This window comes from Coregonus clupeaformis, chromosome 14 (assembly GCF_020615455.1).
Source record: "Coregonus clupeaformis isolate EN_2021a chromosome 14, ASM2061545v1, whole genome shotgun sequence".
Taxonomy (NCBI): domain Eukaryota; kingdom Metazoa; phylum Chordata; class Actinopteri; order Salmoniformes; family Salmonidae; genus Coregonus; species Coregonus clupeaformis.
Genome location: NC_059205.1, coordinates 19,463,974 through 19,481,884, shown reverse-complemented (window position 1 = coordinate 19,481,884; position 17,911 = coordinate 19,463,974). Strand labels below are relative to the sequence as shown.

Here is a 17,911-nt window from a genome sequence, read left to right as displayed (position 1 = left end):
ACTGTAAGTGTGGTCCTCTCAGCGTATAATGTAAACTTGGAAACAAGGAAATCAGCCCCTAATGGGCCTATTGGTTATGTGGGAACATATTATGTACTACCAGATAGTTGGGTGGGAGTGTGTACTATTGGGTTCGTTGTTCCTGCTATGAGAGCAGTGCCAGATGACAATGATAATCTTAAAATGATTTTCCAGGGATATTGTCCCCCTGCAGCAGGCAGGGGGAAGCGCTCGCTGGCAGTGATTACTCATATTCAAACTACCCTGTCACGATTTACTGGTGTAATGCTCCATAATTATGGAGTGGCATGTGCCCTTGATCAAATGTGAAATATATCTAAGAAATTGGAGAAAGTGGCTAATGCTACGTCAAAAGCCCTTAAGGCCCTCAGTACTGAAATGATAGCACTAGACTATAGACTACCTATTAGCAAGTCAGGGAGGGATGTGTGCAGTCATTGGAGATGAGTGTTGCACCTTTGTTCCTGACTCGTCTATGAATGTCACCTATTTAGCAGATTACATTGCAGAAACTGCTAGAAGCCACTCTGGCAATGAAGATAATGAGTGGGAGGTGACAGCCTGGCTGTCAACTATGTTCATATCAAGAGGTGTGAACCTTGTAAAATGGGCCATGTTGGGAGTATTTGTCCTTGTGTGCGTGATAAAATTGATTTTGTGTTGTAAGGCTCTGTGCTCTTCTTTTGGCTCACGGGTCTCAGCAACTTTTATGTTCACTTCTGCAACTGCAGGAGAGACTGTTAGTGGTGAGAATCAGTAACGTTATGGCTAGCCTCAATTAGCTAGCTTCTCTTTGTTTGACTAAGTCAAGACAGGTACTAAGTAATTGGACCGGATGATAAATAACTAGCAAGAAGTTAGTCTAGCGTGAGATAACAGTGGTTGCGTTCTCTCCCTCTGTGTCTGTTCCAATACTCCGAGACTCCGATGTCTTCTCACATATTCACACACACCTCATGGCCTCCGCTCCCTAATAGCCTACAACTGCTCACTCTGTGCCCCTCTCTTCCTCTCCCTTTCAGTAAATGCTCCGGTTTAATAAAGTAGCAAAACAATTGGCTTTTTTGCTGCTTCCCTCACTTGGATCGGACCTGTTGTCCTTTAGGAAGGGGTTAAACATTTTTATTTATGCACATTTGGTCCAGGGCTTTCCTGTGTTCATTTCTGAATGGGAGCTCTAACTCCCATCACCATTTGTCTTCATCATTCAGATTATTAAAATTCAATCATGAAGTAGGCTATTTAGAGAGTGATTAGAGCACGTGTCAAACTCATTCCACGGAGGGCCGAATGTCTCCGGGTTTTCGCTCCACCATTGTATTTGATTGATGAACTAAGATCACTAATTAGTAAGGAACTCCCCTCACCTGGTTGTCTAGGTCTTAATTGAAAGCAAAAACCCGCAGACACTCGGCCTTCTGTGGAATGAGTTTGACACCCCTGGATTAGAGGGACAATCGAGCTCTGAGTACCAGGCCATTAGCGAGGGTCGTTAGCAAGTTTGGTAGGCTACCCATCAGCACCATTCATTTGCGCAGTTTTGGATGGGATTACCGTGACAAATGGTCACAGGGAATTTGACTGCGGTCATGATTTGTGACCGCCGATGTGGCGGTAATACGGTCACCGCGATAGCCCTAATCTAGGATCAGTTTTGCCTTCTAGATCATAATGAATAAAATTACATGGACAGGGGGCGTCTGATCCCAGATCAGCACTCCTACTTTAAGACTCTTTGTGAACACAGAATGCAGTGTCATTTCAGCAGTAGGATACAGCTAGCCTGATGACTCACACTAAATTCTTCAGCTGCTCTCGTTGTTCGCTACAAACTTTAGTCTGAGGCTGCCATCACTGAAGTTGTTTGTGGAGAGGAGGGGCACGAGGGGCGTTGTACAAAACAAAGTCATCAGCAATTGGATCGTATCTAACCAATCAGAGTATCAAAGCCAATGGCGAATTTTCAAACTGCCGGTTTACCCACGTGTGTTCTGGCTCTGGCCCAACCCATCGGTTTCTGGACCAATCAGACTGCCCCGAATGTGTTCGCATTCGGTGAAGGGTCGTGGAGGTATACTCAGATCCAGACTCACTGCGGAGAAGAAACGAACGTCCGTGGGCGTGGCATAGCGTGTGGCTGGAGCAAGGAGTCTGGGTAGCCAGGCAAGGATACAGCCCAGGCCAGAACAAAACCCTGTCCCAACTATGTCCCCTCTAAAAACCTCGTGGTCCTCTGTAGCTCAGCTGGTAGAGCACGGCGCTTGTAACGCCAAGGTAGTGGGTTCGATCCCCGGGACCACCCATACACAAAAAAAAATTATGCACGCATGACTGTAAGTCGCTTTGGATAAAAGCGTCTGCTAAATGGCATATTATTATTATTATTATTATTTTAAAAAAAACATATGGCCCCCTGCCCTGCCACAATGTGACGTAATAAACCTATTAAAAAGAGAATTAACAACATGACTGCAGCTGGCCAATCTCTCTCTCACATCTCTGGCTCCCTCTGAGGGGTTCAGTCACTCACTGTGTGTGTGTGTGCTCATCCCTCATGAGGACAGTCGATGCTACACAGACCGAGAGAGAGAGAGGGAGTTGATTTAAAAGTTGATTACAGCTGCCAGCCAGGGTAGAGGAAGGAAAAAACTGAGGGCGCTTGTCCTCTCGTTCTGATTAGACAAATATTGTTCTTTGTGCATCTCAGAGAGGAGGAAGAGAGTGAGGGAGAGGAGGAGAGGTGGTCTTTCTGCTGACTCACCGGCTTGTTAGAATAACAAGCAGGTTGAAAGAGGATAGAGAACAGGGGGAAGGAGGGAGGGAGGTGTTAATGTATAGCTTGGACAATCTGCTTAAGTATCAAGGGGACTGCCTGTGCTTCCATGATAAGATTCCTTGTTCGTGAAATTAAATCACTGACATTCTTCTAAGCAGCACATTATCTAAGCAATGCACTCTATACATTACTCTAAGCAAGCCAATACCATTATCAGGAATGATATGCAAGTAATATTCAATAGTCATTCAAGTCCGTGTTTTATTAGTGGTGGTGAGTCAAAGTCAGCTCATCTAGATAAAAATGGTACGTTTGCCAGAGGAAACAGCAATATGGATTGTGCAACCAAGGTGTTTTTCTGGATCAAAAAGGGGCTTAGGTGGTGGGCGAGGCAGGGGGTGCGGTCGGCCTGTCAGCGCGGTTGAATTTAAAAAACGATTTACAAAATGTCTCCATGCAGCTGAGAGAAAATGTTGCAGTTTTAAAGCACATTTCCTGCAATTCTACTGCTGCTGCTGCTGGAGCTCAGGAGCTGGGCCTCTCTGAGCTGGATCTGTCAGAGCTGACTTCCATCTGCGTGTGTACCGTATTTTCCGCACTATAAGGCGCACCGGAGTATAAGCCGCAGCAGCTAAATTGAATGATATTGAATGATGCGTACATATATAAGCCGCACTGGACTATAAGCCGCAGGTGTTTTAATGTTTAATTACCATATGTAAGGGTTCGTGCACAGAGGGGATTGTCGGGAAAGGGACAAACTGTCTCGCTCTCGTAATGTCTGTCTGTCTTGCTCTCGTTCTGTCTCTCGTTCTGTCTCTCGTACCACTCTCGGTTCCACTTTTACTTTTGCGCGCTACCTGTCTCACTCTTTTCCGGCCTCCAGCTTTTCCTGCTGGAGCCCGCCGCTAAAGGTGGGGGCGCGGACCGGTCATAGAGCCCATAGAGTTAAAGTTGGTGGACTGTAACCTGTAAAATCCATAGATTTAGGAGGTCTTCTAGTGGCCGTTAGCTGTAAAAAATCCATAGATTAGCCGCACCGTTATATAAGCCGCAGGGTCGAAAAATTGGAAAAAAGGCGCGGCTTATAGTCCGAAAATTACGGTAATTTTCCATTCTAAATTCAAATCTGCTGCTGATGGAGCTCAGGAGCTGGGCCTCTCTGAGCTGGATCTGTCTGAGCTGACTTCACTCTGTGTGTGTGCAAATGATGTATGTCTATGGAAAGTTTTCATACCCCTTGACTTATTCCACATTTTGTTGTGTTACAGGCTGAATTCAAAATGGATTAAATATTATTTTTTCTCACCCATCTACACACAATACCCCATCATGACAAAGTGAAAATGTTATTTTTTTTTTTGTGCAAATCTATTGAAAATTAAATACAGAAATATCTCATTTACATAAGTATTCACACCCCTTTGCTATGACACTCCAAATTGAGCTCAGGTGCATCCAATTTCCTTTGATCATCCTTGATATGTCACTACAACTTGATTGGTGACCACCTGTGGCCAATTCATTTGTTTGGACATAATTTAGTAAGAAACACACCTGTCTATATAAGGTCCCATAGTTGACAGTGCATGTCAGAGCAGAAACTATACCATGAAGTCCAAGGAACTGTCCATAGATTTGGAGATAGAATTGTGATGAGGCATATCTGGGGAAGGATATAAAACAATTTCTAGAGTGTTGAAAGTTTCCAAGAGCACAGTCGTCTCCATCATTTGGAAATTGAAAAAATATGGAACTACCCAGACTCTGCCTAGAGCTGGCCGTCCGACCAAACTGAACAACCGGGCAAGAAGGACTTGGTCAGGGAGGTGACCAAGAACCCAATGACCACTCTGACAGAACTACAGAGTTCCTTGGCTGAGATGGGAGAACCTGCCAGAAGGACAACAGTTTCTACAGCACTTCACCAACCTGGGCTTTATGGGAGAGTGACCAGACGGAAGCCACTCCTGAGCAAAAGGCACATGACAGCACGCCTGGAGTTTGCAAAAAGAATCATGAAAGATGCAGAGCATAAGGCTGCGAGTGACGGTGTGACTAGCACCCGTTGTCTCTCTCTCCTCCCTGCTGCAGCGACCACCACAGAACATCAACAGTGTGTATCGAGCTGTCCATGTTGCTGAAGCTGCAACATAATTACAGCCATTTTTGACTGAAAAGTTGTTACTGAAATCCCTCATTTGTTTAGGAAAAACATTCCCTATTCCCTCAACCTTTGCTCTCTTTACATGACACATGTACGCAAAGAAGGTAAGGTGCAAGAGCTACATGCATATTATGTGTGTCAAACAGGTGCTGTTAGATTACAGTATAATTTTTCTGACCATTTGGAACAATTTAAACAACACTAAATAAATTATAAGCGTACCAGAGAGTCTGTAACTTTTTTTGTAAAGCATTTATTACAGCAAAGACAAAAAACTGTCGCATTCATTCCTGAATGCAATTTCCAAAAAGGAACAGTTTAGGCCTATTTATTGTTTACACTAATTATTCAATGGTCGCTTTGTTATTTTATGACAACATAAATGCTTGATTGCATTTCATATCATGAATGACTCCTATGCTGTGTGATGACATTAATATAACCATGTACAATTTCAGTAGCAAATGTCTTAGACTGATGGACTGTGCCATTCCCACGGCCTCCACAATTGATCAGTCCACTCAGACTGGCACGGATCAGAACGGTGTCTTGTACACCATGATTGTTATTATTTATTTATTTTTGCTACTGCTCGACTAAAGACATCTCAGTCAACCAATAGTGCACTACAAATACTCCACCAAACAGACTCTTGCTAGGTGTGCACTTGAATTAAATGGTAACTACACCCAAAAATCGAAATGTTATAGATATTTCCCAGACCTCAAAAGCGGTCTCCTGATATGATTTAAGCATTGTTGTGGACCTAGTCGGCTGTATCTGCGCAAAAAGCATAATTTTTTTCTTCATCCTATAGCTTGTTCTCCATCTTCTTTTTAAATAGTGAGCCAACGTGTTTTCAAAACTTTTACTTCCCTGACTGTTCAAAACTAATTTACTCATGCTCTCTCGTCTCTCTGCAGCAGACATACAGTGGGGGAAAAAAGTATTTAGTCAGCCACCAATTGTGCAAGTTCTCCCACTTAAAAAGATGAGAGAGGCCTGTAATTTTCATCATAGGTACACGTCAACTATGACAGACAAATTGAGAGAAAAAAATCCTGAAAATCACATTGTAGGATTTTTAATGAATTTATTTGCAAATTATGGTGGAAAATAAGTATTTGTTCACCAACAAACAAGCAAGATTTCTGGCTCTCACAGACCTGTAACTTCTTCTTTAAGAGGCTCCTCTGTCCTCCACTCGTTACCTATATTAATGGCACCTGTTTGAACTTGTTATCAGTATAAAAGACACCTGTCCACAACCTCAAACAGTCACACTCCAAACTGCACTATGGCCAAGACCAAAGAGCTGTCAAAGGACACCAGAAACAAAATTGTAGACCTGCACCAGGCTGGGAAGACTGAATCTGCAATAGGTAAGCAGCTTGGTTTGAAGAAATCAACTGTGGGAGCAATTATTAGGAAATGGTAGACATACAAGACCACTGATAATCTCCCTCAATCTGGGGCTCCACGCAATATCTCACCCCGTGGGGTCAAAATGATCACAAGAACGGTGAGCAAAAATCCCAGAACCACACAGGGGGACCTAGTGAATGACCTGCAGAGAGCTGGGACCAAAGTAACAAAGCCTACCATCAGTAACACACTACGCCGCCAGGGACTCAAATCCTGCAGTGCAAGGCGTGTCCCCCTGCTTAAGCCAGTACATGTCCAGGCCGTCTGAAGTTTGCTAGAGTGCATTTGGATGATCCAGAAGAGGATTGGGAGAATGTCATATGGTCAGATGAAACCAAAATATAAAACTTTTTGGTAAAAACTCAACTCGTCGTGTTTGGAGGACAAAGAATGCTGAGTTGCATCCAAAGAACATCATACCTACTGTGAAGCATGGGGGTGGAAACATCATGCTTTGGGGCTGTTTTTCTGCAAAGGGACCAGGACAACTGATCCGTGTAAAGGAAAGAATGAATGGGGCCATTTATTGTGAGATTTTGAGTGAAAACCTCCTTCCATCAGCAAGGGCATTGAAGATGAAACGTGGCTGGGTCTTTCAGCATGACAATGATCCCAAACACACCGCCCGGGCAACGAAGGAGTGGCTTCGTAAGAAGCATTTCAAGGTCCTGGAGTGGCCTAGCCAGTCTCCAGATCTCAACCCCATAGAAAATCTTTGGAGGGAGTTGAAAGTCTGTGTTGCCCAGCGACAGTCCCAAAACATCACTGCTCTAGAGGAGATCTGCATGGAGGAATGGGCCAAAATACCAGCAACAGTGTGTGAAAACCTTGTGAAGACTTACAGAAAACATTTGACCTGTGTCATTGCCAACAAAGGGTATATAACAAAGTATTGAGAAACTTTTGTTATTGACCAAATACTTATTTTCCACCATAATTTGCAAATAAATTCATTAAAAATCCTACAATGTGATTTTCTGGATTTATTTGTCTCATTTTGTCTGTCATAGTTGACGTGTACCTATGATGAAAATTACAGGCCTCTCTCATCTTTTTAAGTGGGAGAACTTGCACAATTGGTGGCTGACTAAATACTTTTTTCCCCCACTGTATAGTGAACAGTATGTTTGGAACATTAAATTCCAATAAAATAGCAGTACCGAATCGCAATACACATAGAATAACAATAGATATAGTTTTGGCACCTAAGTATCGTGATAATATCGTATCGTGAGGTCCCTGGCAATTCCAGGCCTACTTTTATCCAAAGTGGCTTACAGTAGTGTGTGCATACATTTTTGTATCGATGGCCCCATCGAAAATAGAACCCATGATCCTGCCGTTGCAAGCGCTATGCTCTACCAACTTGGTTTACACAGGCTAGTATACACCCAAACCTTATGTACCAGATAGCGGTTTTCTTTGGACGCAGGCCTTTACCAGTGCCTGTCCCTCTCCCAGTCTCCCCACCCTTGGTCCTGTTCTCCATTCACACAGTGGGCCGAGAGGGCCACAGCCCAATCCTGCACCAATGTCACCTTTTATTTAATCACTGGGCCCTTTGCTCCCCTGCAGACACTCCAATAGACCCGGGTGGCATGGGAACTAAGGCCCCACCAGCCAAGGCCTAGTCTGAATCTCAAATGACACCCTATTCCCATTATAGTGCACTACTTTTGACCAGGGCCCATTGAGTTCTGGTTAAAAGTAGTAAACTATATAGGGAACTGGGTGCCATTTGGGACACTGCACGGCTAATAGAGCAGGGTGGCATGGGAACAAAGGCTCCACCAACGACCACCAGCCACCCAGGTCCTAATTAGACAGCCAGGCTGGCCTTTCCTGAGTTTATTGGGAGTTGGATAAAAGCAGAAAGCACATTTCCATCTTGCGTGGACTAATAAAGTTTATCTAAAATCTTATCTTAGTAAAGGCTTGTCTACAGGATCTGCCCCTGCAACATCGGGCCCCTTCTAGAGTGGACAGCACACCCCGACCCCACTACACCCCATGCTAACAGGACAACACCCCAATCAGAAGAGACCAACAGTCCAACAAGACAGCTATGCAGAAGTAGCACGAAGAATAGAGCACCCTGCTGCAGCCGAGCTAAACCAGACAAGGCATCTGCTGAACATAATCTTCTCAAAAATACATTAATTCCTTCTTTGTTATTATTAGAATTATAGAATTATTAGAAATACAACATATTATCATTATGAGTCGAGTTATATACAGTACCAGTCAAAAGTTTGGACACACCTACTCATTCAAGGGTTTTTCTTTATTTTTACTATTTTCTACATTGTAGAATAATAGTGAAGACATCAAAACTATGAAATAACACATATGGAATCATGTAGTAACCAAAAACGTGTTAAACAAATCAAAATATATTTTATATTTGAGATTCTTCAAATAGCCACCCTTTGCCTTGATGACAGCTTTGCACACTCTTGGCATTCTCTCAACCAGCTTCACCTGGAATGCTTTTCCAACAGTCTTGAAGGAGTTCCCACATACGCTGAGCACTTGTTGGCTGCTTTTCCTTCATTCTGCGGTCCGACTCATCCCAAACCATCTCAATTGGGTTGAGGTTGGAGGATTGTGGAGGCCAGGTCATTTGATGCAGCACTCCATCACTCTCCTTCTTGGTCAAATACCCTTTCACAGCCTGGAGGTGTGTTGGGTCATTGTCCTGTTGAAAAACAAATGATAGTCCCACTAAGCCCAAACCAGATGGGATGGCGTATTGCTGCAGAATGCTGTGGTATCCATGATGGTTAAGTGTGCTTTGAATTCTAAATAAATAACAGACAGTGTCACCAGCAAAGCACCCCCACACCATAACACCTCCTCCTCCATGCTTTACGGTGGGAAATACACATGCGGAGATCATCCATTCACCCACACCGCGTCACACAAAGACACGGCGGTTGGAACCAAAAATCTCCAATTTGGACTCCAGACCAAAAGGACAAATTTCCACGGTCTAACGTCCATTGCTCGTGTTTCTTGGCCCAAGCAAGTCTCTTCTTTTTATTGGTGTCCTTTAGTAGTGGTTTCTTTGCAGAAATTCGACCATGAAGGCCTGATTCACACAGTCTCCTCTGAACAGTTGATGTTGAGATGTGTCTGTTACTTGAACTCTGTGAAGCATTTATATGGGCTGCAATTTCTGAGGCTGTTAACTCTAATGAACTTATCTTCTGCAGCAGAGGTAACTCTGGGTCTTCCATTCCTGTGGCGGTCCTCATGAGAGCCAGTTTCATCATAGCGCTTGATGGTTTATTCGACTGCACTTGAAGAAACTTTAAAAGTTCTTGACATTTTCCATATTGACTGACCTTCCTGTCTTAAAGTAATGATGGACTGTTGTTTCTCTTAGCTTATTTGAGCTGTTCTTGCCATAATATGGACTTGGTCTTTAACCAAATAGGGCAATCTTCTGTTTATCAACCCCCTACCTTTTCACAACACAACTGATTGGCTCAAACGCATTAAGAAGGAAAGAAATTCCACAAATTAACTTTTAAGAAGGCACACCTGTTAATTGAAATGCATTCCAGGTGACTACCTCATGAAGCTGGTTGAGAGCATGCCAAGAGTGTGCAAAGATGTCATCAAGGCAAAGGGTGGCTATTTGAAGAATCTCAAATATAAAATATATTTTGATTTGTTTAACACTTTTTTGGTTACTACATGATTCCATATGTGTTATTTCATAGTGTTGATGTCTTCACTATTATTCTACAATGTAAAAAATAGTAAAAATAAAGAAAAACCCTTGAATGAGTAGGAGTGTCCAAACTTTTGACTGGTAGTGTATATGCTACCCAGGAAAGGGTTAAACTCCTTTGACCTCATGGCTTGTTTTTTGCTCTGACATGCACTGTCAACTGTTGTGTGCCTTTCCAGGTGTGCCTTTCCAAATCATGTCCAATCAATTGAATTTACCACAGGTGGACTCCAATCAAGTTGTAGAAACATCTCAAGGATGATCAATGGAAACAGGATGCACCTGAGCTCAATTTCAAGTCTCATAGCAAAGGGTCTGAATACTTACGTAAATAAGGTATTTCTGTTTTTTATTTTCAATACATTTGCGACAAAAATTTAAAATCTGTTTTCGCTTTGTCATTCTGTGGTATTGTATGTAGATTGATGAGGGAAAAAACTATTTAATCCATTTTAGAATAAGGCTGTAACATAAAATGTGGAAAAAGTCTGAATACTTTCGGAATGCTCTGTATATGACTAGAATCAGATGAATAAGGCTTTCATTTCTCTTCACGAAGATTGAATGGTTATAGATCTGAATAGATAACTGCTATAGCCTACCGTCATTGCGCGTTCACTCTTCTTTCAAACTACCCGTGAGTTCTATTGGCTGCTGTATTTAACATTCAGCAAACAAGAGCTTGCGTCCCTCTTCGAATAGTCTAGTGATATAAGAAATGCTATAAAAAAAAAAAATATGTCCAGCAAGGTATTCTAGTCTAGCTTTTCCTGCTTGGGACTCCAAGAGCTAAGGAGCGTTTTTTAAGGAGAGGCCAGTGGAGCACTGGTGTGTGCGTATTGTGCAAGAGACAGAGGCTATAAGTTAGAAGCTTATTATGCATAACACATCATTCATTAGCTAAATATAAGGCTAATACTGCATTGAATGTATTACCTGAAAGAGGTAGGCTAGGACATCTATATATAAAGCTATATATCAATATAGAACAGGATGATCTATTTTGGATGCAATTTGAATGGAGTTGACAGAGAGAGAAAAAGACAAAGAGTGCTCTGATTTAAAGCAACGATATTCGAGTGATAGTTTTAAAACTCTGCAGCTAAAAATAAATAAATAAAATGATTTACAATTAAAAAACAAGGTGACCCCCGAAAGCCAGATGGAGATGGGTCAATTAGACGCGCATTCGGTCTTTATATTGCTGTAGCATAGTCTATGCTGCAGCAAATGTTCGCCTACCTGTCACAAGAAAAAAAGTTCCCATGATGAGATGATAGATCTCCATGCATTGTGAACTGCGCTCCATACTGACATGGGTCTGTCCCCACCCCGAGCGTTGATTCATCATGCAGAAGCCATAGAGAAGCCAGATTTAGACATTGCATTTAATTTAACAGTTCCATTTCACGCCATGTTGTTCATATAAATAATTTATTATAATTTACCAGTTTAATCGCAGTTATTTATCCCGGGAAAAGGGAGTGGTTTTGGGCGGTAAATCTCGGTAACCGGGTTCCCACCTTCAACCCTAATGTGGACCCCAGGAAAAGTAGCTGCTGCATTTGCAGTAGCTAATGGGGATCCTAATAAACTAATCCCTGTGTAGCCTATCACTAAAAAACATATTGTGCCTTTAACTAAGATGACTGGGTTAAAGGTCATGTTGGCAAAGCTCAGATTAACTACCAGTATACATCCCATTTAGGCCTACTCCATCAATTCCACCCCAAAAATAATATTGTATTAGGCTACCAAAAATAACAACAAGAGCTCTACCTCTACCACCACATGAAAAGCAGGAAAACATTTCATACTGTAAGCTTTACAGAAGTAAAAACCCCATAATGAAAATCACCAGCTTCCATCCAAAACTTGAGAGAAATGAAGATATTTCCATTCTTACCTGCAGGTGCTCAGTAGAGCTGCTGCTCAGCTCGTCTCCAGACTCCGAGTCGTTGCGCCTCTCCGACCACTCTGAGTCAAAGTGCCCCGGGGGCATGTCCACATTCATGGGCACCCTGCGGAGCTCAGGAGAAGTGGCATGGGCACGGGGCAGCGTGGTACATCCTCGTCCAGTACCATGGGTGTGAGGGTGGGGGTGGGTGTGGTTGTTCTGGATAATGTCGGCCAGGGCCCTGTCGGGGTCTGTGAGGCTACCAGCGTCTCTACCAGGATTCTGGTTGGCGTCCCTGTGCTGGCTCGGAGGGGTGAGGGTAACCCCCGACGAGGAGGAGGGGGAGGGTGACGAGGGAGAGGGCCGGCTGAAACTGGTCACGTTCAGGTTCTCGTTAGAGACGCTTGCCTTGACCAAGAGCGAGTTTCCCCCGCTCCCTCCACCATGATGCCCCAGGTGCAGGGGCTTGGGAGGGGGCATGAGGGCCTTGCGGACCTCTCTGACGTACTGCGCGGGTATGTAAAACGCCTTGGTCCCCTCCTCTTTTTTGACCTGCCACCAGTCCTCGTTGGTCTTCTTCACCAGCATGTAGCACTCTCCCTGGCGGATGGAGATCTGGCGCTCCTTGGCCTTGTACTCATAATCATACTCCACCTCGATGTACACCTGGCCTGGGGCAATGGGCAGCCCACGCCCCTCTCGCTCTGACGCCATCACGGTGAAATTGCTAGCTGGAGCAGGAGCTCACCACCGCAGGAACATAGCCTGGCTCTGCATGGCCCACTGTGTAACTGGGGAGGAGGAGAAAACAGGGGAGAGAGATTAGGCCTATGTTATAATAACATTAGTTCACATACACACTAGGGTTGCAGAATTCTGGTAAAAGATTCCTGGAATCAGGAGGGAAATCAGCAAGAGATCCGGAATCGTCCAACTCCAACATTTCTGGTCTTGCATCCTTCGTTTAGACACACTCACACACACACACACACACACACACACACACACACACACACACACACAATATAGAATGGAGGGATGGGATGAGGGAGCATAGACTGAAGACTTTACCTAAGTCTATGTAATCTCAGTAAGAGTTGTGCTCCTAAGAAGCTGCCTGAGAGGTAGATAAGATGACACAAACACTGAAGAGAAGACTGACTCAGTAACCCCATCTACAAGGCTCTATGGAGTTGTACAGTAAGAGTTGTGCTGCTCCTAGCCTGAGGTAGATAAGATTAGAGCAGTGGTATTCAAAGTCGGGGCCCACTAGTGGGGTCGCGGGGGAACTGCAGTGGAGTCGCCAGAAATAAAAATAAATTTCAACAATAACTTTAGAGTACAGATTATTGTATGGGACAATTATAATTTTGTTTTATATTATTGAGTAAATGTATTTATTGGTTTCTTTTCATTTTGATAACCAATGAAAATGTTGTGAATTGAAGGATATTTGTTGAGGTAAAGTATCGAATTGCACAAAAAAAAAAAAGATATACACTACCAGTCAAAAGTTTGGAGATACCTACTCATTCAAGTGTTTTTCTTTATTTTTTACATTGTAGAATAATAGTGAAGACTTCAAAACGATGAAATAACACTGAGGATTCCTGTGGCTGTCCTCATGAGAGCCAGTTTCATCATGAGATGTCCTCATGAGAGCCAGTTTCATCATAGCGCTTGATGGTTTTTAAGACTGCACTTGAAGAAACGTTCAAAGTTCTTGAAAATGTCCGTATTGAATGACCTTCATGTCTTAAGATAATGATGGACTGTCATTTCTCTTTGCTTACTTGAGTTGTTCTTGCCATAATACGGACTTGGTCTTTTACCAAATAGGGCTATCTTCTGTACTGTTATTGAACTACAGTAAGTGAAGTGGATTAACACCTGATAACAGAATGACAACAAGTGTCCCTGATCTATACAATACAGAAATGCATAATTATGGATATGTGATATAGAGAGCTGCACCTGGGGGCCCCGACAGAGATAATTGCGGCGCGGTCAGCATTTTCCATGCTGTGGGCGGGAGCAGGCTGTCAAACAGACAACTTTGGGCTAAAAAAATTTTGGGGTCCCGCAGACTATTTGGAAACGGTTGTCTTTCTGCTTTGTATGCATCAGCCTAGGCCAACCTATTGTATTAAACACACCTTTTCTGCACATTATTCACTCTCTCAGCATTCGCTGCTTCAAGTTCAGTAACCTCCCTCTCCTACATGCGAGATCAAGTGCACCTACATGTGGTCTCAATGAAATAGAGTAGGCTGCCTATGAATGGCCGGAGAATCATGTGGCAGTTATCTTTCCAAGGAAATGTACTTAAATACGATTCAATCAAATGTTATTTGTCACATGCAGCGAATACAACGGGTGTAAACTTTACTGTGAAACGCTTGCTTACGAGCCCTTCCCAACGATGCAGAGTAAAGAAAAAGAAAAGTCACACAAGAGGAATAAAATATACAAGAATGAAGCTATATATAGGGAGTACCAGATCAATGTGAAGGGGTACGAGGTATTTGTGGTAGATATGCCCATAAAGGCAGAGTAAAGTGACTAGGCATCAGGATAGATAATCATAAGAGTAAGAATAAAGAACAGAGTAGCAGCAGCATATGATGAGTGTGTATGTGTGTGTGTGTATGTGTTGTGTCGGTATGCGTGTGTGTTATGTGTGTCTGTGCGTATGTAGTGTATGTGAATGTGTGTGGGTTTTGTGTGAGTGTGTCAGTGTAATGTGTGTGAGTGAGTGTGTATACAGTGCATTCGGAAAGTATTCAGACCCATTGACTTTTTCCACATTTTGTTACATTACAGCCTTATTCTAAAATGGATTAAATTGTTTTTTTCCCTCATCAGTCTACACACAACACCCAATAATGTCAAAGCAAAAACTGGTTTTTAGAAATGTTTGCAAATTTATAAAAAATAAAAAAGACTGAAATATCACATTTACCATGCTTCATAGGGATTGTGCCTGGTTTCCCCCCAGACGTGACGCTTGGCATTCAGGCCAAAGTGTTCAATCTTGGTTTCATCAGACCACAGAATCTTGTTTCTCATGGTCTGAGAGTCTTTAGGATTCTCTACGCCCTCTGCAAGATTAATCAAGGCTTCAGGGTGGGGACAGACAGCCCATCTCAGTATGGAGAACAGTTCACAATGCATGTAGTAGACCTATCATCTAATCATGGTAACTTTTTTTCTTGTGACAGGTAGGCCTACATTTGCTGCAGCATATCCTATGCTACATTAATATAAAGACCGAATGTGCGTCTAATTTACCCATCGCCATCTGGCTTTCAGGGGGTCACCTTGTTTTTTAATTGTAAAGATTCATTTATTTATTTTTATTGCAGCTGCAGAGTTTTAAAACCGCCTATCACTCAGATAGCGTTGCTTTAAAATCAGTGCACTCCATTCAAAATGCATCCAAAATAGATAATCCTGTTCTAGATTGATATATAGCCCTATACAGTGAGGGAAAAAAGTATTTGATCCCCTGCTGATTTTGTACGTTTGCCCACTGACAAAGACATGATCAGTCTATAATTTTAATGGTATGTTTATTTGAACAGTGAGAGACATTTTAATGAGGGAAATAAGTATTTGACCCCTCTGCAAAACATGACTTAGTACTTGGTGGCAAAACCCTTGTTGGCAATCACAGAGGTCAGACGTTTCTTGTAGTTGGCCACCAGGTTTGCACACATCTCAGGAGGGATTTTGTCCCACTCCTCTTTGCAGATCTTCTCCAAGTCATTAAGGTTTCGAGGCTGACGTTTGGCAACTCAAACCTTCAGCTCCCTCCAAAGTTTTTCTATGGGATTAAGGTCTGGAGACTGGCTAGGCCACTCCAGGACCTTAATTTGCTTCTTCTTGAACCACTTCTTTGTTGCCTTGGCCGTGTGTTTTGGGTCATTGTCATGCTGGAATACCCATCCATGACCCATTTTCAATGCCCTGGCTGAGGGAAGGAGGTTCTCACCCAAGATTTGACGGTACATGGCCCCGACCATCGTCCCTTTGATGCGGTGAAGTTGTCCTGTCCCCTTAGCAGAAAAACACACCCAAAGCATAATGTTTCCACCTCCATGTTTGACAGTGGGGATGGTGTTCTTGGGGTCATAGGCAGCATTCCTCCTCCTCCAAACACGGCGAGTTGAGTTGATGCCAAAGAACTCGATTTTGGTCTCATCTGACCAAAACACTTTAACCCAGTTCTCCTCTAAATCATTCAGATGATCATTGGCAAACTTCAGACGGCCCTGTATATGTGCTTTCTTGAGCAGGGGGACCTTGCGGGCGCTGCAAGATTTCAGTCCTTCACGTGGTAGTGTGTTACCAATTGTTTTCTTGGTGACTATGGTCCCAGCTGCCTTGAGATCATTGACAAGATCCTCCCGTGTACTTCTGGGCTGATTCCTCACCGTTCTCATGATCATTGCAACTCCACGAGGTGAGATCTTGCATGGAGCCCCAGGCCGAGGGAGATTGACAGTTATTTTGTGTTTCTTCCATTTGCGAATAATCACACCAACTGTTGTCACCTCACCAAGCTGCTTGGCGATGGTCTTGTAGCCCATTCCAGCCTTGTGTAGGTCTACAATCTTGTCCCTGACATCCTTGGAGAGCTCTTTGGTCTTGGCCATGGTGGAGTTTGGAATCTGATTGATTGATTGCTTCTGTGGACAGGTGTCTTTTATACAGGTAACAAACTGAGATTAGGAGCACTCCCTTTAAGAGTGTGCTCCTAATCTCAGCTCGTTACCTGTACAAAAGACACCTGGGAGCCAGAAATCTTTCTGATTGAGAGGGGGTCAAATACTTATTTCCCTCATTAAAATACAAATCAATTCATAACGTTTTTGACATGCGTTTTTCTGGATTGTTTTGTTGTTATTCTGTCTCTCACTGTTCAAATAAACCTACCATTAAAATCATTGACTGATCATTTCTTTGTCAGTGGGCAAACGTACAAAATCAGCAGGGGATCAAATACTTTTTTCCCTCACTGTACATGGATGGACGCTTCTCCCGCTCTGTCACGGATGCCATGGTTGCCCTTAGTTTAAAGATGTAATCCAGAGACAGGTGTTTTATACAACAGCCTTCTGTGTGTTCTCTTTCTGACTCCGTCTGCATATTTGCAATCAAAACGCCACAAATTTCTCCATTTCCTTAGCCATCATACTCTAATTCCACTGATTTCAAAACTCGGTCCTCCAGAAAGTGGAGCAACACTTATGCAGTTCTACTACAGTGAGGGAAAAAAGTATTTGATCCCCTGCTGATTTTGTACCTTTGCCCACTGACAAAGAAATGATCAGTCTATAATTTTAATGGTAGGTTTATTTGAACAGTGAGAGACAGAATAACAACAACAAAATCAATTGATAACATTTTTGACATGCGTTTTTTCAGGATTTTTGTGTTGTGATATCTTTCAAAAAGCTATGGTAGAAAGGATAACCTAGACATACTGATCATTTCGTGCTACATGGCAGACCAATTATAAAATATAAAAATGGTATGTAGCCTACCCTACATCAGTCCACCGACTCCAAGCAGTCTTAACAGTCTACTCTGGCCTACTTAGAGTACACAGTGAAAGCACGTGTAATTTACAATGGAAAGAAGACCAAGACGAATGGATGCAGATGCTGCGTTAGCGTTGCTACAAAATCTTAATGAAAATGACTCCATTGGTGGGGAAAAAATAATTCATGACATCTCTGATGATTATTCTTCTGATTCTGAGCCTCAGCCTGAATCTACATCTCCAAGGCCTAAGCGCAAAAAAGCCAGAACAGTGCACACTGAGCAGGTGCCCGCGCCACCACCAAGTGAGACAGGAGAGAGGAAGGGACAGCACCGTTT

General features: G+C 43.0%; 1 protein-coding gene across 4 annotated transcripts in view; it reads right to left on the bottom strand.

Moving 5' to 3' along the window:
* Positions 1-17,911, bottom strand: part of LOC121581294 (rho GTPase-activating protein 12-like) — a 132,297-nt gene that overhangs the window by 96,271 nt on the left and 18,115 nt on the right. For all 4 annotated transcript variants that reach the window (XM_045224739.1, XM_045224740.1, XM_045224741.1 and 1 more), the window contains exon 2: positions 12,035-12,816. In XM_045224739.1, the coding sequence (XP_045080674.1) occupies positions 12,035-12,739 (705 nt within the window). In that variant the 5' untranslated portion in view covers positions 12,740-12,816. The remainder of the gene's footprint in view (positions 1-12,034; positions 12,817-17,911) is intronic.